The sequence below is a fragment of the Patiria miniata genome, unplaced genomic scaffold, assembly GCF_015706575.1.
Source record: "Patiria miniata isolate m_02_andy unplaced genomic scaffold, ASM1570657v1 HiC_scaffold_20, whole genome shotgun sequence".
NCBI lineage: Eukaryota > Metazoa > Echinodermata > Asteroidea > Valvatida > Asterinidae > Patiria > Patiria miniata.
This window is the reverse complement of record NW_024037059.1, coordinates 4248671-4271653: the sequence shown is the minus strand read 5'-3', so window position 1 is coordinate 4271653 and position 22983 is coordinate 4248671. Positions and strand designations below refer to the sequence as shown.

The 22983-nt window shown below is 38.9% G+C and overlaps 4 protein-coding genes across 7 annotated transcripts; 2 read left to right on the top strand and 2 right to left on the bottom strand.

Annotated features, from left to right (window-relative positions):
- The first annotated feature begins 115 nt into the window (after window positions 1-115).
- On the top strand, window positions 116-5856 carry LOC119728321 (WD repeat-containing protein 61-like). The gene is made up of 9 exons (XM_038200517.1): window positions 116-262; window positions 1516-1649; window positions 2071-2156; window positions 2466-2701; window positions 2988-3081; window positions 3428-3521; window positions 3970-4062; window positions 4188-4266; window positions 4805-5856. The coding sequence occupies exons 1-9, from the start codon at window positions 260-262 to the stop codon at window positions 4892-4894; spliced, it is 909 nt and encodes a 302-aa protein (XP_038056445.1). The 5' UTR covers window positions 116-259; the 3' UTR covers window positions 4895-5856.
- Window positions 5857-10165, bottom strand: LOC119728322 (leucine-rich melanocyte differentiation-associated protein-like). 2 transcript variants are annotated; one of them, XM_038200518.1, is made up of 5 exons: window positions 10119-10165; window positions 9390-9598; window positions 8498-8758; window positions 7851-7980; window positions 5857-7396 (listed from the first exon to the last, which is right to left on the bottom strand). In XM_038200518.1, exons 2-5 carry the CDS (start codon window positions 9506-9508, stop codon window positions 7283-7285), a joined length of 624 nt encoding a protein of 207 aa, XP_038056446.1. In that variant the 5' UTR covers window positions 9509-9598; window positions 10119-10165; the 3' UTR covers window positions 5857-7282. The 2 variants fall into 2 exon arrangements, with proteins under 2 accessions (XP_038056446.1, XP_038056447.1); XM_038200519.1 differs by having other exon boundaries at window positions 10059-10146.
- A 202-nt stretch (window positions 10166-10367) lies between these two features.
- On the bottom strand, window positions 10368-16773 carry LOC119728323 (small ubiquitin-related modifier 2-A-like). The gene is made up of 5 exons (XM_038200520.1): window positions 16632-16773; window positions 15802-15852; window positions 15123-15200; window positions 14129-14200; window positions 10368-12940 (listed from the first exon to the last, which is right to left on the bottom strand). The coding sequence occupies exons 1-5, from the start codon at window positions 16659-16661 to the stop codon at window positions 12869-12871; spliced, it is 303 nt and encodes a 100-aa protein (XP_038056448.1). The 5' UTR covers window positions 16662-16773; the 3' UTR covers window positions 10368-12868.
- Window positions 16774-16967: 194 nt separating this feature from the next.
- On the top strand, window positions 16968-22831 carry LOC119728319 (nudC domain-containing protein 2-like). 3 transcript variants are annotated; one of them, XM_038200513.1, is made up of 5 exons: window positions 16968-17068; window positions 17723-17959; window positions 18636-18684; window positions 18899-19050; window positions 20224-22831. In XM_038200513.1, exons 1-5 carry the CDS (start codon window positions 17051-17053, stop codon window positions 20242-20244), a joined length of 477 nt encoding a protein of 158 aa, XP_038056441.1. In that variant the 5' UTR covers window positions 16968-17050; the 3' UTR covers window positions 20245-22831. The 3 variants fall into 3 exon arrangements, with proteins under 3 accessions (XP_038056441.1, XP_038056440.1, XP_038056442.1); XM_038200512.1 differs by having other exon boundaries at window positions 19421-22831; XM_038200514.1 differs by having other exon boundaries at window positions 16987-17068; window positions 17712-17959; window positions 19421-22831.
- The last annotated feature ends 152 nt before the right edge of the window (window positions 22832-22983 follow it).

Sequence of the window (22983 nt, the reverse complement as noted above, 5' to 3'; positions counted from 1 at the left end):
AGTTTTACCTTTCGCACTCTTCGTTGTTATTTCAACAATTGTCGTATTTGTTTTATAAATGAAAATAAAATATTAATTTCAGGGTCAAAAGTTAATGACCTTTGATATCACTGGTACTTGGGGGTTCCCCACGTCTTGATATGAGCTGAATTTGATTACCATTGTAAATTTAGCGATCGCATGGAAACCTTCGACGATCGGAGAAAAATGCATTGCTAAATGCTACTGCTAGTGCACACAATCGACGTAAATTCTGAATATGGTAAGCAGAATTTTCCAATAAGTCTGCTGTTATTTGAATATAGGATCAAGGTTTTATTACATTGCAAAATATATACCATGCTGATGCGTTATTGCAATGAATACAAAAGCAGTGCCCATCCATGCATAACTTTAGTTTGTCCTACCTAGGGGCGGGGCAATGCGGTTGGGGGGGGGGGGGTGCACCACAAGTTTCAAAAACTAAAATTTCGCTAAAGTGAATATGTTATCACACTTGACACTTACTTAAACATACAACATCATCATAGCTTTATACGTACATGTAAGCCTACCATTTGATTGTCATTGTCAAACTATTTTGAGTGATTTGTTGGGTTCATCTACTCCTAGAACTATGAGGCTCCACGTAGTGGAGCCTCATAGGTTCAGAAGCCCGCAAAATTGTTGTCAGCACAAAACACTAATTAAGTACAAAAACGTCCATCCCAACCAGGCCGTTTTCCACAGAACCGCTGCACAGTTTGCCCCTAAACTCCATACAATACCTCATGACATACTCACGTTATGTGCACCCAACAAACATCGGTGGATTCTGTCTGTTTTTCGGCAAAAATGATGAAAAATATGCCCTTTCCGCACTGAACCAACCTAACACTTGAAACGAGCACGCGTGCAGCATGATCGCAGTCATTTTCGGTTCGATCGCTCGGAGCGCGCCGCGGGGGGTACGTACTTGCACTTGTACGCATGTGCATACTATCGTTCCGCTCCTACACCATACCCCCCGCGGCGCGCTCCGAGCGATCGAACCGAAAATGACTGCGATCATTCTGCACGCGTGCTCGTTTCAAGTGTTAGGTTGGCTCAGTGCGGAAAGGACATATTTTTCATCATTTTTGCCGAAAAACAGACAGAATCCACCGATGTTTGTTGGGTGCACATAACGTGAGTATGTCATGAGGTATTGTATGGAGTTTAGGGGCAAACTGTGCAGCGGTTCTGTGGAAAACGGCCTGGTTGGGATGGACGTTTTTGTACCTAATTAGTGTTTTGTGCTGACAACAATTTTGCGGGCTTCTGAACCTATGAGGCTCCACTACGTACGTGGAGCCTCATAGTTCTAGGAGTAGGGTTCATCATGTTCAAAACTTTAGGAAGTGAGGTAGACCTAAGTTTTCACTGTCATTGACGTCCTCAGGGACTTTTGCTCAAACAACATTGTCACCTAACAAGGCAATTTCAAAAAGCAATTTATATTTATATTTACTTAACTCATTATTGTTCACCCCACAGTACAGCATTCTGTTTAAGCAAGAGCAGGCCCACTCTGACAGCATCTGGAGCTGTGCGTGGGTGAAGAGTGACAAAGATGGCACGGAGAACATCGTGACGGGCTCAGTGGACGACCTGGTCAAAGTCTGGCAATGGTAAAGGATGCATCGACTCTAGAGTGATCTTTCTAGACCTACATTATCACAGGGAGATTGTTTTCTTAGAAGCTAAAATTCACTTTCCTTGAACTTCACCTTCTTCTTTCCAAGTAAAACCGGTTGTAGCCTGCTATCTTAAAGGTTGTAAAGGAAGGGACTGCCTAAAACTGCTCTTGATTACAAACAAGATTGTTTCAGTGAATATAACCTTGTCTCTTCTGTCAGAACTTTCATTTATATTGTGGCAATGCTCCGAAAGTTAATCCTAAAAGTTTTGAGACCGATGTTATCTAGTTAGCAGCTATAATATTCCCTTTTATCATTTTTCACTACACAGTGGTAAGAATGATGCTTCTCGATTCTCTTTGACACATTATGCCTAAAACAGTTTGCTCAATCCTTTGTCTTTTATTTTCAGGACGAACGATGAACTGAAGCTGAAGTGGACGCTAGAGGGCCACCAGCTAGGCCTGGTGTCAGTGGACATCAATCCGACGGGAACAAGTATCCTTGAATAAAAATTCAACAATGCCCAACAAAACCCAAGACTTCTGATAGATACTGGCCATGGAACACTGGCACTATTACATGGGAAATATTTTCCTCCCTGGGTGTAAAGTGCATAGCAAAGGATTTTGGCTGATTTCTTGAATGTCACAAGTAAAAAATGCTCACTGGCTCACTCTTGCAGTACCATCCATGCAGTAAACACGGCATTTTTTCAAGGCAACCATTGAAGTTTTGAAGGGGATCTAAACAGAGCAAGGGATGAAAAATCAATATCTTCCTTAACCTTTGACCTTTCAATACTAGTTGCTGCCTCCAGCTCATTGGATAGCAACATCCGTCTATGGGACCTGGAGGTCGGCAAGCAGATGAGGAGTCTGGATGCCGGACCGGAGGATGCCTGGACGATCATGTTCTCGCCGGACGGTCGTTTCCTTGCCACCGGGAGTCACACAGGGAAAGTCAACATGTTCGGCGTGGAAAGCGGGAAGAAAGAAGCTTCGCTAGACACCAGGGGCAAATTTATCCTCAGTATTGCCTTTGTGAGTCATCTTTTTCTTTTTACTGGATTTTTTTTTCTCAACTTCTTAAATGTTTTAGTTATTATGAAATATGCACTGAATTCAGCCAACAACAGATTTGATCTAGTAAGAGAGTGATGAAAGTCTTCTGTTTTATAAATCTAATTTCCCACTTTACTCATCACCATGAGCTACGTTAACAGAAGTACATTATTCTATGTGAGATGGCAGTTTTATAACTGCTCAGTTTTATAGAAACTGTTGTAGCAATACAGGGTTTTTGTACTTGACTTTTCCTATTGTATAGAGCCCAGATGGCAAGTACATAGCCAGTGGGGCTATTGATGGCATCGTCAATTTATTTGACCTTCAGACAAGCAAACTGCTTCACACATTAGAAGGCAAGTATAAGTTTATCCCATAATTATGAATCTTGAAAAAATAATGGAAAAAGTAAAAAAAAAAAAAAAGCTTGGCACGTTTTATATAGCATTATTGCCCTCTAGCTCAACAGAAAGAATTACCTTCAAACCAGACGATAGAATTGTCAAAAAATTGACTTATATTTTGGACAATAAACTTTAAAACTTTCAGTAACAATGTTTAAGTAAATGATTATTTACATTGTTTTCCAGAATTTGTGCGATCTGGAAGTATAAATTCTGAAGACACGAATGTGTGTTCTTTAAATGAACAAAAATCTGAATAGGTTTTAATCAAGTGTTTCAATTTTGTTTTTGCGTTCAGGTCACGCCATGCCGATCAGATCCCTGTGTTTTTCCCCGGATTCACAACTACTGGCCACTGCCTCAGACGACGGTCATCTTAAAGTTTACGACGTGTAAGTATTACACATCACATGGAGAAAAAAGAAAAGAAATTAACTTCATTAAGCCTAATGTACCTGAATCCATCAAAATCCACACCCCTGTTTTGGAGGATTTTGGCGGATTCAGGATACCTCCATATTGAAAAAGTTGGGGGATTGTGATGGATTCAGAACAGTTAGCCTAGCAGTACTGCAGGATTTTGATGGATTCAGGATACCTCCATAGTGAGCAGTTGGGGGACTTTGATGGACTCAGGATCTCAACAGCTAAACTCCTAGTTATCAAAATGCAGCAAAATTAATCGTTGATGTTGACATCGATGTTTTCAGGGAAAGTTCCTTTGTCTTGTATATGAATCACTAGAGCCTACATCTTTCCATTATCTCAAAACAAAGACTGAGCATAACATGATTTCAATTTCTATTTGTGTGTGTGTGTTTGTTCATTCACTTTCTCTAGACAACATGCCAACCTAGCCGGTACCTTATCAGGCCACAGTTCTTGGGTTGTGAGTGTCCACTTCTGTCCCGACAACACCCACTTCGTCTCAAGGTAAGGAACAAGTTGCGAATTTGGAATGTGCCTCTCATTTCAGACATTATGGTTCCGACTTACTAAAGAAAACATTTTATCATATCTAAAAAAAAATGGTGACCATGTTTCATTCCTTTCCAAAGCTCTTCTGACAACACCGTGAAGGTTTGGGATGCAGGGGCGAGGCAGTGCGTGGCTACATTCTATGATCACTATGACCAGGTACATACTATTATAGTTTCTCTTTTACCAATTCTACAAAATATCCCATTTCCCTTTTACTAAGAGTCAGAAGTAGTTATTCATTTGATTACTACAAAGTAGGAAAGAACCTATATTTGTTCTGGTATCAGCTGCTGTTTAATCAACTGACAAAAACTCTCTTTCTGGCCAAGACATTTAAGATGTTGCAGATGGTTTTTTGTCACTGTTCACAAATTTTCCTTGCAAGTTTTATTTGTTTTATTGTTTTATTTTTGTTATATCAAATCACCTGTTTAACATTTAACTTTACCGACTCAAATTATTACCAGTTTGAGTTTCATTTACGTCTCGGTATATTGTTTGTATCTGTATGCACTTCAGGAAATACATACACTTTATCTTGAATAAAGTCAAAACATCGCGACAGACAATTTAAATATTCTACTTGCACACTTTTTCTGGCAAACTAACACGCTTAAAATGGTGTAAACTCAAAACCCCCAGTGCTGAAAATCTTCCCATGTAATTATTGTTGTCTCTCTTCATTGCTTCATAGGTATGGCAGGCTAAGTACAACGGGAACGGATCCAAGATAGTATCGGTCTCAGACGACAAAGCCATCCATATATACGACTGTCCATTATAGTACATATCAACTTGGTTGTTTTTTTTGGTTGTTCATGAGCAGTTGACGTAAGGATGTATTCAGATCGCTTCTTTTTGTCCACATTTTGTGTGAAAATCTTTTTAACGTATCTGTCTCGAAAATGTAACTCAATGTACGAAGAGCCTAAGTGGGCACAATTTTGAAAATTGTGTGACGCTGGGAGCAGAGATAAGTGCTTATTTTCAACCTAAACATGGCGTTTTTCCACTGTAACCAATTTCCAGCCTACAGTGCAGATGAAGCATTCATGTGGGGTCGGCAGTCCATGTTTATAATAAATTCATACCATGCATATATTTGTATATATGACATCAAGATATGCTGGTTGATCATTAACTACAGAGGGTACTGTTCCCCTTTGAACAGTTTGAATCTGGCAGATATTGGCAGGAGCAAAATAGTTGCACACGGTGTCCCAAAAATCGAATATCATAAATGTACACCAGTGTGTGCATAAGCGTATGTGAACGCCTAATTATCTTGCTTTAACAAAATGTGGATTATATTAAACAAAAGCTAAAGCAGTACTTCCGTCACAATTCACCAATTACCCTTCTAAATTCTTAAAAATCCACCTGTTTTTTAAAGATTGTGCAGGTGTGAGGAAGGTACGCCCAGCCACAAATCAATTTATGAGGGCTATTGATGTCCCTTGATATTTGAGGAACCATGGATGTGCCGTCAAGTTGCTGAACAGGGTGGATTTTGGATGAATTGCCTTTTCAAGAAAAGTTTTTTTTTCCTTTGGGATTCGGATAGAGCCTATTCACCAAGTCTCTCACTTTTTTCTCTTGTAGAAATATTTTTTTATTTTTTTTTATTTTAGAAGGCATTCTGCCATTGTAAATGCAAAGCATCCTTTCCGTACTTCGTTTCGCAAATGGAGATGGCGTGTAGACATCTGCAAGTGTAAATAAATGAGCAGTAAATTTTGCAAAACATTTTACGCTGTGTTGTCTGTTTATTGTCATCAAAGAAGTTATACTGATCAAATAACTTCTTCAGTCTTTTTAGTGTGCCCTTTTTTTATTCGCAAATTGACAATAGAACATATTGCATGCAAAAACTGGAAGAGTAAATTTAAGTTACACATTTCAAGGTATAAAATTGGCAGCATAATTAAGAAAATGTATTAAAAATAAGCAGTGGGGAAGATTGTCCCATTATCAGCCACAAAGTTGTATCGTACATCAAATGTAAGTATAAAGTTCGAAAGATTTTTTAAGCATTAAAATATATATATGTAATTGTACTAATCTGCAACTATACAATATTAACACTTGGTTTCAATACATTAAATGTTTTTTTTCTGTAATGTTAAAAAGGCAATCATTAGCATTTTCTCAGATTTCTGATGCCAACATTGTTCTCTGCACTATGAACATCGTGGTCATCAACAACAAAATGATCCGTTTTCAAATTCAAAAGATTCTAAAAAACCATGATAAAAATATTACTTTATTTTTTAATTTGTTTCAAAATGTATATTGTTGGAAGCTATTTATTTCTACGGAAAGTCCTGGAATATAAACCCGTTAAAATGCCCACTACCTCCCCCTGGCCCACCATTAAAATAAATAAAATTTCACATACATTAAAATTGCTTTAAAGAAAATTGCTTTAAAACAAATGATATACTTAAAAAATCAATCTAAATTGAAATAATGTAATTTTGTGCTATGCCTTCAGCCTCTCTTAATACTGTTTTTGTTTGAAAGCCCCTGAAAAAAAAGACAGAAATGTTAAATCTGTTGCAGTGTAGTGCCAACTATGGCCACCTTTATTGACTATTTGACTACCAGATTATAAGGCAGGGTTTCACCATTGGTCCTCAATGGCTTTCATTCATAATTCACTACAGTGGGAACCAGTGGCGAGATTAGAGGAAACTGCAGCCATTGGACAATGTGATTGACAAGGTACATGTACAAACTATCACCAACAGTTTGCTTGTTAAGCCCCACCCCATGAAGTGTTGACCAATCACAGCAAATGCACTGGAACATGCAGTGTGGTAATGGGAGTATGCATGTGATGTTGCCCACATGTGACAAGGTACAAATAGTCACCAACAGTTTGCCTGTTAAGCCCCGCCCCATGAAGTGTTGACCAATCACAGACCATGCTGGAACATGCAGTGTGGTATAAATGGGGAGATGCATGTGATGTTCCCCATATACAAAGTGGGTGGGGCTTCTGGCCCAATCTGGAATGGTCCATTATGCATGTGCATTGATAAGAAGGGTACCGGTAACGGTTATTCATTGTTCATGCTCGATCTTGCTTGAAATAAATCCAATCTGCAGGATTGCAGTAGAAACTGTCAGATTTCTGATGGGAATATTTGGGCTCTCTATAACGACTCCATCACCTCTTGGCCGTACTGTTGCTGAGTTCCTCCAGAGAAGGCAGGTCAACGCTGCCCTCTGTGGACAGATGACTGTTGGATCCACGGCTTTTCCTCTTACTCTGACTAGACCTCTGTCAAAAAAAGAAAAACAAGAAAAGTGTCAGGGCTTTTTTTTGGCTGGACCTAAAAGGCCAGCGACTGTCCTCTGACCATGGAGGAATCACCGAGTATAATGTCCTCAACTATCAAGCTGAGACTATCCAATTAAGACTAGCCAACTGAAGCTGTCCAGCTGGACTAGACAAGCCTACACTTGATTTTTGTTGTTCATTAAAAAGCAGTTACTAGACTACATGTAGTCACAAAACTTCATCAGAGGTTACTGATTACACCCACTGCCGACCCCAGAAAGTTCTTATGTTTTGCTTAACAATTTACATGAGAAAAGAGGAGGTCTTGGCTTGAGGTTTGAATCCCATACAAGTAGCTTTTGAAGCTTTTGTCATGGATGATTTGAGGACTGAATGACTCGTCACTGACATAAGATTAAATTGAGAGGACTTCAATAACATTTTTGACATTTACTCGTCTGTTCTTGGATGATTTCCTTTTCATCTGGTGCTTGTATATCCTCTCTGCTTCCTGACGCTCAGTCTCTGGAATCTCTTTATCGTCCAGCATGGTCAGCTTAGGCAACTGACTGATCACGTAATGCCTGCACATCAATGAAAATATGAGATTTACTTGAAATTACTTAGAATTGGGGAAGGCAAAACTTAGCTGTTTTTTGGTTAAAAATCCTTTGAATGCCACCCTCCAGAAAATGAAGGGCCCCCCCCCCCTCCCCCGATAATGCCAAACTACCAATGCCCAACTTGCGAGGAATTGTGATGACTTGTGTGGACACATGAGGACTTGAGAAGACTTGTGTGGACTTGTGTGGACATGTGAGGACTTGAAGAATTAATTGTGATGGACATTTGAGGAATTGTGTGGAATTGTGTGGACTTGTGAGGACTTGTGAGGACTTGAAGAATTAATTGTGATGGACATTTGAGGAATTGTGTGGACTTGTGTGGACTTGTGAGGACTTGAAGAATTAATTGTGATGGACATTTGAGGAATTGTGTGGACTTGTGTGGACTTGTGTAGACTTGTGAGGACTTCTGAGAACTTGTGAGAACTTGTGAGAACTTCTGATGGACTGGACTATAACACCCGGAACTGCTTACCTATAGTCCAGATACTGCTCGTAGCTGCCCCCATTGAAGAAGCTGGGTGCTGCTGGATTGTTCATCATGCTCAGATACTGCAGGTCGGGGAAGGCATTGGACACCGTCTCTATAAACACCGTCAGGTTGGAGATGCGATTCCGGTTGACCCAGAGCGTTGTGACTTGGGGCAGCGTTGGGAATTTCACATGGGATTTCAGGTGGTTGTTGTCTAGGATCAGTGTGTGGATTTTGCTGAAGGACTCCAAGCAACGCAGGTCACTGTAAAATAAAAAAAATAAAAAGGTGGTTTTTTTTTTTCAGTTTCAGTTCAATCATTTTCAAATGCATGAGCAGGAAATCTCTGTCCAAGAGATCAGTATTGGGAAATGCCCCAGGAATTAGTCAAGATGTTGTTTAATAAGAGCACAGTTTACTCAAGCTCATCATATTCAAGTTCAACAAACAGGGGCAGTTGTCAGCGAGGGCTACCCACATGATTGTGTGCTCAAATTATTCAAATTGACCCTTCTCGCCTGTCTTTCAGACAGAGCGCATTGACCAATGAGATCTTGACTTTTAGTCAGATGACCACAGAAGCTTGGTCCAACTCAAGCACTGTGAGAAATATGCACAAGCCAAGGGTGGGCGGGGCTTGACAGTGCCCACTGACCAATTAGATCATGACTTTTGGTCTGGTAACCACAGAAGCTTCCAACTCAGTCACAGGCACTGTGAGAAATGTAAATGGACCAAAGGTGGGCGGGGCTTGACTGTGCCCATCAATTAGATCATGACTTGTGGTCAGGTAACCACAGTTGCTTGGTCCAACTCAGTCACAACCACTGTGAGAAATGTACACAGACCAAAGGTGGGCGGGGCTTATATCTGAATCTGAAACTTGATTGGCTACCTGATCTGATTGTGGCTTAGATCCAGCACCTCAGCTTTGGCAGCATACTTGCTGATCGCATTCTGAGGTATTTCTGTCAGGTCATGGAAGGCCAAGGACACCCTGTGAGTTTCATCCATTCTCCGCGCATCAGAAGGTTGCTACATTAAACAGTGCCTATATCCTCAAGTTTTACATGAGCGTAACCTGCTCAAAACTTATAATCAGACCTGCAAAGATAATGTTAGGTATGTCTGAATTGTTGGTCGGGTTAACACAACAAATACACAAAAGGTAAAACAAGAAGAAGGATTCCACCGCTCAAATCCACCCCGTCGTATCCGCGTATCCACTTCCTGACACGTACTTTGGACATTTTCCGACTGCGAAAGCCATTTATTTCTAGGGGGTAATTTCAGCGTGGCAAGGAATTCTGCAATTACTCCGTAAGAAATCACTTCGGGCAATTTTCACAATTCCCCATAGATTTGTGCACAAGCAAAGCCGGTGGTACTGGTGGGCGGGTGGTCAATTACACAAAATGCAGTGACCAGTGTCACTTGTTTAGGCATGTTTAGGCCTCGGCCTAAGTTTACACAAAGTTGCACAATCAAACAGAACAATTTAAAAATAAAATACATAATTGATCAGGTTATCCCAGAGGTTAAGAATCAAAGGTTAAAAACATACCACAAGTCTCACACATAAACTAAAATAACACAAGAAAACGTCGCCCATCACGTTACTCACCCGATGTTTATGTTCAACTTGACTCGACTGTAAACTTTATATAGCGCCCTCTCTTGATAATAAAATATAGAGACGAAGACTTGAATTTACGTGAAATTACACCAGTGATGAATGTCAACAAAACAAAAAATACAAGAAAATTCCCTCCCCCCCAAAAAGTGATCAATACAACCCAAATTATAGACATACCATAATTCATGAGGCATGAGTCAGATATGCCTTACAAAGAAAATCGGACAAAAAGTCTCGTTCCTTTTATTTTTGGACTTGGTTTATTAAACAAACTGACAATGACATACAGAACAAAATTTGATTTCACTGAAATAGAAAGAAAACAAATACTAAAACATACAATCTGTTTAACATTACGGGTATTGCTAACTCAACTACAATTTAGGGAAACAAGTGTCCTATATTTTGGCACCTTTCTGTTGATTCCGCAGCCATTTCTTGAGGGGGGAAAAACATGTTTTGGGAAAGCTAATTTACACGACATAAACAAAGGATGGATATTAATTCTGTGCTTCCTTCTGCAAAATCTGCTTATCATAAACTGACGAGAAAATTACAACACCTTATCATAACAAGCATAATTTAACAGAATGTTTCTTTTCTGAAGGTCAAGACACAATAAATGCATTCATTTTTTGACCCACCAATTTGTAGATTTTACCAACATACCACTAAGCCCAGAAGCTTAAAATGTTATTTTTGAGTGTATTTTTTATAGTAGTTGAGTCTCCCAGACTTTCAACACGAGTTGATCTTCAACCTTCAATTACAAAGTGCTCGCAGATTCAATGTCAAACCAAGTTTCAAGCAAAAATGACATACTCTGTGTCTCAAATTCCTATCCTCAAAAAATGTGCCACATTACTTGCTCCAACTGAATTGTTATACTTCCCAACAAGTTTCACTTCAGTTCATACATAAACGCATGCAAGACTGCACATTTTTATCTGGCAAAACAAAAAAGATGAGGCTGGTAATGATACAATTTAACATCTCAACTGAATTATGTCGTTTTCCCAATTTCTAGACCACCCTAAATAAACCAGAATTTTGTTTTCTGAAAATGGCATTCAACATCTTATTGACAAGTTGATAACCGACAAATAATCTACACAGAAAGCTTTAAGACAAACGCTTAGTACAAGTAGCAAAGTACAAGTAGCAAAGCTGATTTCCTACGATATTTACACACATTTAAAACTACCAAAAAAAGTTAAATTACATGAACATGAAAACATGCAGTGTTTTTTTAATTTTTTTTTATACACGTGAGTAAATAACTGTGCTATGTTGGGTTATGCATGTGTGGATATAGTTAATTTGAAGCAGATGACAAAATCTTGACTAATTTTTAAAAATCACCGCGGTTGTACCGGGTGAACAAACAAGAAACTGACAAAAAGGGACAAATGCTTGAACTGAGTTCAGCAGAACAGATCTCGTATTGGCAAACTATAATCCAAGCAAGTAACGGTTTTGCTGTATCGTGGTTTTGCTGCCTGCCGTGTGTTTCACTAACCCAAATAAAATGTGATAACCAGTTTACCACAATTTAAAACCAGTTTACCACAATTTAAAACCACTCTCCACCTGTAAGCAGGGTTAAGATTTTTTTTTTACTTGACCGGATTAAACGAGAAGTGCTCATAAATAGTTATTTAATGCAAAATCTAAGTTTGTCCAGATCTACACGATTATAACCAACCATCCATTCAAAGCACGATATGTTCATGCGCAGTGTATGTATTTACGGAACACAATACGATACTTATTTACACATGTACACCCAATGATCCTTTGGATTTTTTTCTCCAAAATTATGCCAAATCCCAAGTCCTATCGTGTCTCAATTTGGCATCAAATTATTTTAGCAACTGATACTTCTGAGGGAATAAACCAAACATATTACTTCAGAATAATTAAACAATTTTTTAAAAATCAACCATTTTCCCTCGCTCAGTGACAGGAATCAATCATTTAATGAAAAGACGTTCACCAGTCTTACTTTTTCGGGGTGTTATTTTGAGCAAAAAGAAGCATCAAATGACAGGAATTTGGGGGGAAAAAAATCAGAATTTTTTTTTAGCTTTGCTTAAGTTTCAACCGACTAGTAAAAACCCCAATACTTGCCCAAGCTCAAAAGCTAGGAATTTCACGCAGTTATACAACCAAAGTGTTTTGTACTATCAAAAAAGGTGGCAATACAAAAATGGTGGATCAAGAGTTGGATTTTTTTTGGTCACAAATTTTCCACTATGAAATCCATGGACCTTTAACGTCAAGGTTGATACAACAGTTTCTACATGCAGGAGAGGGGAGACAATGAATTCATCTGAATCAAAATAGGCTGGCACTTAAAAAAAAAGAAGGAATCCAATAGAGTGATTGCTCTGAATACAGGGTACCAAACAAAGATGGCTTTAAAGATACATGGGTTCAATAATGACTCTTTCAATAGAAGTCAATAGAAACGAGCACAGATGCCAGCATTCCGACCCTAGGAAGTCATTTTATGACCAATGTTGTATCATTAATATCCCAAATTAGGATTCCCCGCCTGTGTAGTGAATGTGAGTTTTGAGTATTGGAAACAAAAAACCGAGAACTAGAGAACCATGGTGATGTTAGACTGTGCACAATACTGGAACCATTATTCATTTTTTGGAAGAGGGTGTTGTTATTCCGGAGGGTTGTGAGGTTGCTGTTCCATGATAATCCAGAGGGTGAATTTGAGTGTTTCAGTGTCTCGACCACTGCCCGCCTGTTTGTGGCATGTATGCTTCTATTGTGTCATCATCCTCAATATCGATCTGAAGGTAGAGAGAGAAAATTTTACATTAATAAGAAGCAAAAGAGATTGGATTATGAGTCAGGTTGATCTGTCCTTGCTCTCTACAACTGTGAACCAGGTTCGAGCTCCACTCAGTTCAGCATGCAGGACTGATTTTTTTTATTCATACCGTCACTGAAGTAACACCCAATTCCACTTCAGTGATACTGCGTGAAAACTGCAAAATGACAAAGGTTGGTTTCACGAAGTAACACTCAAGTGTGTGCGCGCACATCGGACACTGGCGGAACGATTTTTGTTTTCACACTGTTACGGAAATACTATTTGGATTTAAGCATTTTAAAATGTTTGACAGGAATGTAATCAATACCTATTCTTGTAGAATTACAGAAAATGTTAATAAAAAGCCTTCAAACTGGTGAAATAAAGATGAGTGTAACTTCGTGAAAACAAAAATGGTGGTGTCACCGACGATATAAAATAAAAACCTTGACTTTTCTGCCACCTTTAAAGCTGAAAACTACCTTTAATTGCCCTCTCTCTATAAGGATTCTTCTGGCTTGCCCGCTATGGAAGGCACAACTGAGAAATCCACAGGCACTTTTGAGGAATTCCTGACAGTTAGTTTGGAGATTCATTTGCTTGTAGGATAATTTCCACAAGTGTTGACTTATACAACGCCAAGAGATGAAGACCACCAAATGCAGAGGGAAAGTGATCCGGGCGGTTTTGGAGAATTTTGGAGGATTGAGGACGAACGGCAAAAAAGGGTCAGTTGGTTTGGGAGGATGCATTGTGTCAAGTTCATAGGCCCTACCCTTCATTGTTTATGCTCAGCTATGGATAACTGAGCCCTGCATAATGATCAATATCATCCACATTGCTTCTGAATGTCATCGGCACTGCATCAACTCATTAACAGTGATTGTTGGAAGATTTTGAAGGATTGAGGCAATGGTCAAGCCTCCACTGAACAAATTCAAGAAATAACTGGTGATTTTGGAGGACTGAGGCTGAATCCAATTTTCACATGGTGGAAATTGGAGGATTTTGCAGGATTGAGGATGGTTCCTAGCCAAGAGGGCCTAGGGGGTTAGGGTTAATGAAACATACTTTTGGTGAAGTTCTGATCCTCCATGGCAAAATGTGTGACATACAAACGAATAACAATTTAGGTTTCAATTTAAAAAAAACTCAGAAAGCTTACCGAGCGTGGGGTGTCATTGTGTCCAATCGCAACGCCATCAAATCTAAACCTCATGATGTCCAGTTGCACTCCCTGCAAAGCGATACCACAGGAAAACATATTGAATGCACGAGCAACCATTAAGAAAAATGCCTGAGTTGGGCAATTCCACGCAAATGTGGACACAGCTGTAAAGTGGAAACTGTACGAAATCTTGCAAACTACAAGCATCACAACATCAAATGTGGTGTCATATTAAAGGGGACAACAAGATCGTTCATTTGAGTGGTGTGTCAGTGAGATGGCATGTAGTTAAGTGTGATTTTGGGTCCAAAAAACTGGGGTTTTCTTTGGCTAAAATCATGGATTTTTGGTAGTCATTTTGGCACCTTGTTTTAACATGCAAAAATGTGACTGTTATTGAGAGTTTTTGTGTTTAAGGCAGAGAGAAAGGTTCACATATTATAAGAAAAGAGTTTCATTATGTTGCAGTTCATCAAACTCAGATAATATTCCATGTTAGAAACCATGAAGAGGAAGTAACGTGAGTGACGTAACGTGAGTGACGGTACCTCCCTGTAATCTAATGTCCCTTGCATCTAAAATACACACTGATTTGATACAAAATGGATTTTATATACAGCTATGGGTTGAATGAAAGGTAACATAATGCTACTTCTGTGTTGCAGACTACAGTTTTAGGAGACTTTAACAACAAAATTGCAGGACAATTTTCCATACAACAAAACACATGTTTTCAAAAATTGAATGAATGGATTGAATTTTTCTCTCCATTTTTGAGTACCCCTTACCCCAAGGTTGTTGTATGGCTGGTTGGATTCAGCTTGATCAAATACTTTTGAGGCAGTGAGAGGTCAAAGTAGCCTCATGGCATATAAATGTGACGTGAGTGACGGTGGAATTGCCCAGTTATGATACACTCGGTTCAAAGTCAGCTCTCTTTCGTTTTAATTGACGTAAGTTGTGATCATTTTGCTTTCAATGACAAACCTACCTGCTTCTCGCAGTATGCGCACATCAGTTTCCTGAAGGGCGTTCCCTTCTTGATTTTAAACTGTATGATGGAATTGTCCTAGAAATGCACCAAAAAAAGAAAGAAAGAACAACGAAGAAACAACGCCCAATTACCAAAGTTGTAATCAATTTATCAATTAAAAGTAACGCATCAATCGATCACACTCTTGGGGTGACCGCAGCTTTTTTTCTCACGCAGGCCCCACTCTCTGGAACAGTCTACTCGTTTTTCTCTGTCACACTTCCTCCTCTAGCTCTTTCAAACTCTAAGTTTGATTTAAACATTTACAAGTTTTGTAACAACTGGTATAGCACCATGAGCGTCACTGCATGACAGACCTTAGCACTTTATAAGAAGCCACTATAATTATTTATTATTATCACCTTTCCTTAGAATGTTCAGAGTTCACAGTAATCATGCCAAGGTGGGGAGGGAGAACTTGAAGGGTTTACAAGTCTTGATAAGAGAATGTCAGAAACAAATAAAGACAAACAAATACAACTAGCAAATTTCACTTGAGTTTTTCTCACTTTTGTGCCATCCTTTCAAGTTCTGTTTGAACTAAAAGAAAACCAAATTTCCAAATGAAAATTACAGTCAGTATTTCACTTTTTGTTGATCTTTTTAAGTACACACATTGTTACTTCATCATACTTACTTGTCCTCTCACTTTGACGAGGATCTGGTCATTTGATTTGTCCTTGACATCCTGCAGGTAAACAAGAAAATATAACTATTCATAAGACAAATTTGCATGGGGTGATGTATATTAAGAGGCCGTTTTGAGGGTGAAATGTGATGTTTTTGTTGGGCAATGTTGGGTTTTGGGGTCGACGGCAGAATTGTGTCTCGCGATGGCAGCCCATTTGTTTGGACCCTACTGTCGCCGGACCACGTCCGAATGTTAACAAGGCGATAAGTTGGGTCCAAGTTTACTCGGACTACCAATTAGCAAAGATTGAGGGGTAGCCTATTCTAGCCCATTGTACATGTTGAACCCGTTTATGAAAGAATGTTGTAACCTGACGCCACTTCAGCGGTTGTGTACAAACTTCATTTTAACAAAGTCTATGGACATGATGATGATTGATGGACAGGACAGTCAAGAAAAATTTCCAAATTTTTCCAAACAAAATTGGAAATGTTTCCTATACATAAAAAGTGGCGTAAGGTTGAACGATTCTTTCCCTTGTGTATAATGTTTATAGGATAGTCAACGTGAGGCTTTTGATAATCTGTGTACCATGTGTACACTCGATCATTGCTTATTATTGATGATGTCACTGTCATGACTGTGTAGTTTGTTCGTCGTGCCCGAGTCGACGATCGTCGTGACGTGCGTTATTGTTGTCGGTGGCGGTTGCGTGAGGTTTGTCTTGACTTCGGCCTAAGAAAAAACCTTTTTGAAGAAAATAAACAAAAGAAAGTCATGTGTCAAGACAAAAAGTAAATAGTTATTAATCCATAACTTGAAAAACAATTACATACCGTAGATTGTTTCGGTACTTGTTCCGACATCTTTGTGGTTTGTGCGAAACTTCACCTGTCAGCTAGCGCTAGCACCTCCGACTGCTGCCAATAAAGCATTCACATGTGCAATGCTAAATGCTACACGTCTCCTGATTGGATGTTCTAATAAATTACTAAAGTGAGTACATCTCCGAAAGTAGTTAAATTATACGAACAATATTTTTATAAACAGGCAATTTTTTCTTTTTACAAATCCATTAGTCTATTTATGTTAAATAAAAATTATTAAAATGGATTTGTATGATGTCTTTTACCATAATAACGATGTTATTATTATTATATTTGACCAATCAGAACTGATACGAAAATACGGCGAAGAAAGCTGCAACACTTGAGGGCGCAATGCATTTACCCGCGCTTTGCACTTTTGGATATCCATGCAACTTGCAAGTCATGTAAGTGCGCTGAAGTAAACAAACTGATACTAATTACTATAGTATAGCGTTCAGAAGTGAGCCGATCATCAAAATTTCACATAATTTTAAACATTTTTTTGTGATTTACTGACGTTTTTTTGTAAGGCAGGCATTGATTTTGTTGGATGGATTGTTGCACTCACCAATTGAGGAAAAGTGATCACCAATCCATATATTATTGTTTGTTTACATTGGAACAACAGGGGCGGATCTAGCTTATCAAAAATGGGGGGGGGGGCTGGGTGGGGGGGGGGGGGGGTTGGCAGGTGGGCGCGGACCTTCAGGAATTTTTTACATTGGCTTATCTAGCTCCCAGACCTATGTTTTTGAAACTTTATGCTTCTTGAGTCTGGAGTGCTGAATGGTAACACATAGCAACTGACAAAAACTGTCGTCACTCCGCCCCAATGTATAGGCTTTCCAGATTGACTCTAAAAAATGGTTTAAGTTGTAGCTTTTGCTCAGTTTGACCCCTGTCTTTGGGTTTCTGAGACTAAATGTTTTGTAACTTACTACCCTACCTCCCTAGTAAGTGTCCAAAATCCTATTGAAATGTGAGGATTCAGGACTGTGTTAGGGTTAACCTTAAATTATTTTTCTTCTTCGTTGCTCCCATTTGTTGTTTGAATTCAGCATCAGTTGACCAGAACGTTTCCCACAGACACACGAAGATGGTGCATCACCATGGCACACTTTGATGAGAAGAGCGGCATCGTTCCCTGCCAGACCCCCTGGGGTCAGTGGTACCAGACTATGGAGGAAGTGTTCATCGAGGTGACCGTGCCGGAGGGTACAAAGGGCAAGATGGTGACGGTGACCTTTGCCCCCAAACAGCTGAGCTGCACAGTCAGAGGCGAAGTTGTCTTTAAGGTGTGTAGGTGTTGCACCCTAACTATAACAATAGTCCCAACTATAGTTGGAACAGTCCCAACTATAATTGAGGAAGTTCTTACTATGGTTGGGATCACGCCAACTATTGTAAGAGACTGTTCCAACTATAGTTGGGTCCCCTGCTATAGTCGGGGCCTAACATACTCGAAACAGGGAGTTGTACTGAGCTATTTTGAAAGTGTGCAGAAATGTGAATTGGACATATTGAAGAGCTGTCAAAGGTCCCATGCAATGTTACAGCTATTTCAGCACCAAAATTTGCCAGAATTTAGAATATTTTGCTCTTGTGAATTTTCTTTTCTTTGGTGATTCATTGTTGTTTCAGTATATGATGACAGAAGGCCAATGACCAAAGTTTTGTTCACAAGTGTTTTCAATGAGCACATTTTGGTCTCACACTTTAAACAGAAAACCCCTAAACTGAACAGTGTCTTCCTGAAATGACATCACAGCAAACAAGTGCATGGAATTTGTTAAAAGTGTTTAAAGAAGTGCACTTTTAAAGATTAACCAAAAAGAGGTGTCAAATGGTTTTGATACATTTAAGAGGAGTAGAATGTTTTATGTTCCCAAGTAAATGACATGTCATGGGTCCTTTAACCAAATGCTGATTATATTGCAGTTTCTGTGTGTTTTGGGGTTTTTTTGCTTCCAGGGTGAACTCCACGAAGCTGTTATATCAGATGAGTGCACCTGGACACTTGGTAAGGATAGATGCCCTCAATGTCCCCTCTCGCGTGAACTCAAATTGACGATCTACCTTAGTGGAGTTAAAACTCTTATTTTCTTCAAGCAAAAAAAAATCAATTTTTATACCATTAAACAAATCAGGCCCAATGTAGTTGAACAAATGGAATTTTACCCTTGAGGCATTGTCGTCAACCAGTCTTTTTTTTTAATTACTTTGTTATTGCACAGTGGACAACAAACTAGTCCAGATAGTCCTGACCAAGTCCCGGCGGTCAGCCGAGAACTGCTGGCGCAGCTTGCTGAAAGACCAGTACACGGCCGACCCCTTCACCTACGACCAGATGGAGAAGAAACTCACCCTGCAAAGATTCCAACATGAGGTACAGTAGAACCAACAAGTTTATACCCCCCTCCCCCCAGAAAAGGAAAAACCAATACCATCCCCAACCCCTAACCCCCCCCCCACCCCCAACCCCACCCCACCCCCAACCCCACCCCAAAAGTTTGCTGAATCTAAACAGCTTACAGCTAGAACGCACTTGTTTTTCTTGATATTCTACTCCAAAGCAGAAAATCCATTTCCTTCAGTGACCCAAGCATTTATTAGTAAGTTGGTGTTATAATTCTTCGACATTAAAAAAAAATATCTTGGATAGTTGGGTCAACTTATTGAAGAAAAAAAACTCATCAATAGTGGCATGTGCAGTTTATGTTTGTTAATGTTGAAAATACCATTTTGACTTGTGGCAGAATCCTGGCTTTGACTTCAGTGGGGCGGAGATTACTGGCAACTACTCTGGAGGAGGGCCAAGCTTTGACCCTTAATCGCAGCAAGCCTTACTATATGAGCCTGCTTAGGTGGACATTAGGACAGACACATCCCTCATGGAAGTCTTGTACTTGATTAGGGATGTGTCACACAAGGCAGATTTACAGGAAACTGGTACATGACGCAATCCAGGAAGAAAATGACCAGCGAATGTTTATTCCTTACACTGTTTTGAGGGGGATTCCCATATACTGTCCCAAGTTGGTATTTTCTTCCACCGAAGTTCCAAAAGTTGCTTTTTAAAACGTCCTTGTGTACCTAAGCTTGGTCCTTACAAAATAAACTTGTTATCTAAACCTATATTCATAAGTTGATTGTGTGTTTAGTTCTGAAGATATGTCCCTATATTCATAAGTTGATTGTGTGTTTAGTTCTGAAGATATGTCAATTCTGCTGATACAATTTACACTTCTATTTAGCATTGTCTTAGGCTGATCATCTACTTGTTAAGTAAAATGTACATCTACGTATCTGGCAGAACAGAATCGGTTGGTACACTGGAAATCCATTTCTTTTTGGTAGCGGACAACTCACTAAATACTGAAAGACATTTCAGTGCTATTACTGCCAGCGTTCAACCCACACTGACACTTCTAAAAAGAGATTAAAAAGCAGTTTTAATTTGTTTACAACTCGGCATTATAAGATTGATGACAATCATGCAGTTTTCAAATTCCTCCTGCTCATCAGCTTTTCCCCTTCTGTCTTTTTTCTGTCTCTGTAGTACATTGACCAGTACTTATGACATCAAATCCTGCAGGAATCCAAGCTTTCCTGGAGCGACAGGTAAAACAAAAATGGACAGACTCGTTCAAAATCGAATCCAGTGGGTGGAAAAAAAGATTGGATAAGAGCAGAGTACCAACCGATTCACTGTATATGCAATGAGGGACAATCAGGTTATCGGTTAATCAAGTTGAGCAACGAAAAAAATTTGACTGATGCAAGAAGTGAGCATGAGGCCACCGGATAAAGTTCAGGAGTTATGTTGTTATAAATTAACATATTGGCCACCTAGGCAACCTTAATTCCAACTCCTGGGCTGAATTCCGTGGAATTGCCAAACAGAAATATTGCTTTAATAGCAGATTTAAGTACTTTAGCGAAAGCTAGCCGAGAACCAGTTACAAGCAAATTCCAATCCCACAGCATTTTAGCTGGTAACCCATTTCTGCTAAGCAAATATTTTCTGTGCTCAGATACATTGGCCCTTGGACGGTTTCAGTACTGGTATAAATTGTAAATTAAATTTGACAAAATTGTAAAACTGACCCCTTTGCCAGGCCAGCAGCCGATTTCACGAAACTTTACGCAAAGGCGTAAGTCCACTTGCGCCACAATTTATGGCGTAAGTTGCACAACATTTCATGCTGCGCAACATTTCAGCTATGACAATTTCACGAAAGTTTCATAGTGAGCAAGTCCACAAATGCGCAACTGATTATGGCGTTACTTGCGCAATCATTTTATGTGGCGTAAGTTGTGGCATAGCGACTGAAAATGACCTATTTTAGCAACAAGTCGTGATCGTCGTGGAGCCTGGCATTACACAACATATCATGGTTGATACAATACACTCACAGCTAGCTGTGTTTGAAGTAAATGAATTGCTATTTTACTTACGGCAACATTTTTAGAGTTGCGGTATGATTCAGACAAACCTACATTCAAAATGATGGGCAGAGGTAATTCAACGACTGCATCGTGAGCGAACAAAATTATACACAAATTGCCCTCGTAAATGCTGTTATCCTGGTCCAAGATGTTCAGATTATTTAAAACATTGCGCAGCTACGCCAAGTTTTGTGAAATCGATTGCAAGTTTATTGCATAGCTGCGCAATAATTTTGTTGCGTAAGTTACGCACTGTTTCATGAAATCGGATGCAGGTCATGAATGGATCATAACCTGTCAGTGCTCGATCATTTTGCTGAATAAGTAGCCATGCAGGAGTTTTCCTTTGGGATTTACTTAAGTTTGCTACAAGTTTTGTGTTCCCCCAAGTCAATTGAGGCTCGGGTTCTTTAAACCAAAATGTCTGAGAAATTGGGAGCTATGAAATTGGTCAGGCTATCTGTTGGTGGCAGTGTTCGGGTTCAAGATTTTGTCAGAGTTAGTTTGATTTTGACACCAACATATCTAAAAGTGCTTACTCAGTTCATGATTGAATAATGGTTTTATTTTTATCTCACCGATGTACATAGCTGACATGCATTTCCCCTTTTAAAAGACATGTACTACTAGCATTTAATGTCTCTGTGAGAACAGGATATACCAAAGCTTACACAGAATGTTTTATTTCTTAAGAAAATTTGAATGATGAAATGTGTATAAGAAATAAGCAGATAAAGGTGCATAAAATAATTGATGTGCTCAACAAGAAACTTGTCTAATAAACAGACACAAGTTATACATATTGCGTGATTTTTTTGGCTGGTTTTAAACCTTTCTACTATGAATTTCCAATCCTGCGTTTTGCAAACTTTTCTTTTAAGAAATTGTATGAAAATCGGGTCCTGGTTCGGTTGCTTATAATTTGCAGCCCCGTTTGACCAAGTCAAGGATATTTTGTTGTTGTGAAATTTGCTACAGTTTCTAATGATAGTTCGCGAAACGAAGCTTACACTGTACCCAGTTGCCGTTGACACTTTAAAAATATATATTTTGGCTCTTTATTGAACATAAGTCTATTCTTGTTGCTTTTTTACCTCAATTTTCAGCTCTAAACCAAGAAGTCATTTAAGATTATATGTACCTTTCTAATAACTATAAGACAAAAACAAATCTTATTGATAAATCATGATGACCGCTTTATCAACAACTTTTATTTATGAAAAGAATATAAATTATGGAACCTATACATTCTTTGATAGTCACCGAGTATACAAATAAACTCAAGTCTTGAAAATGTCATTGTATATTCTGTAATATAAAAAAATAATGGGAAAAGTTCCATTTTGCATTCATAAAAAAAATGCGTGAAAACACAGGTAATAATTATGCCAAAAAGTAGAATAAAGAATGTGTTGTTAAACATTACCATTTATTTTGATAAAAGTTCCGACATTGTTTTTCTACATTACATACTTGTGAAACCTTGATTTACTATTGTGAGGTTACTGATGAAGAAACAAATGAAAAAGATGTCTTTTCTTGTTCTTGTTTTCAAAAAATTTTCTGTAAATTTTCTTTAAATGTTTTCAAAATAAATTCTTCTTTATCTAACAAAAGTTTAAATCATGGTGTCCAGTGTAACTTGTGCTATTAGATTCACTGGCATTAGATTTGAATACAAATAAAGAAGCATCATGCTACGTTTTATATCAGTTTAATGCTGTGTGTAATGTGGTTCTGAATCTTGTCTTTTGAAAAAGAAAATCGGGTATTTCCAAACTTCTTCATGCAGTAAATCGGCCTTGTTGCTGATGAGAGACTTAAAACGTGTACTTTCACTAGCTTGCATCTGCAACTGATTTTTTGGGGG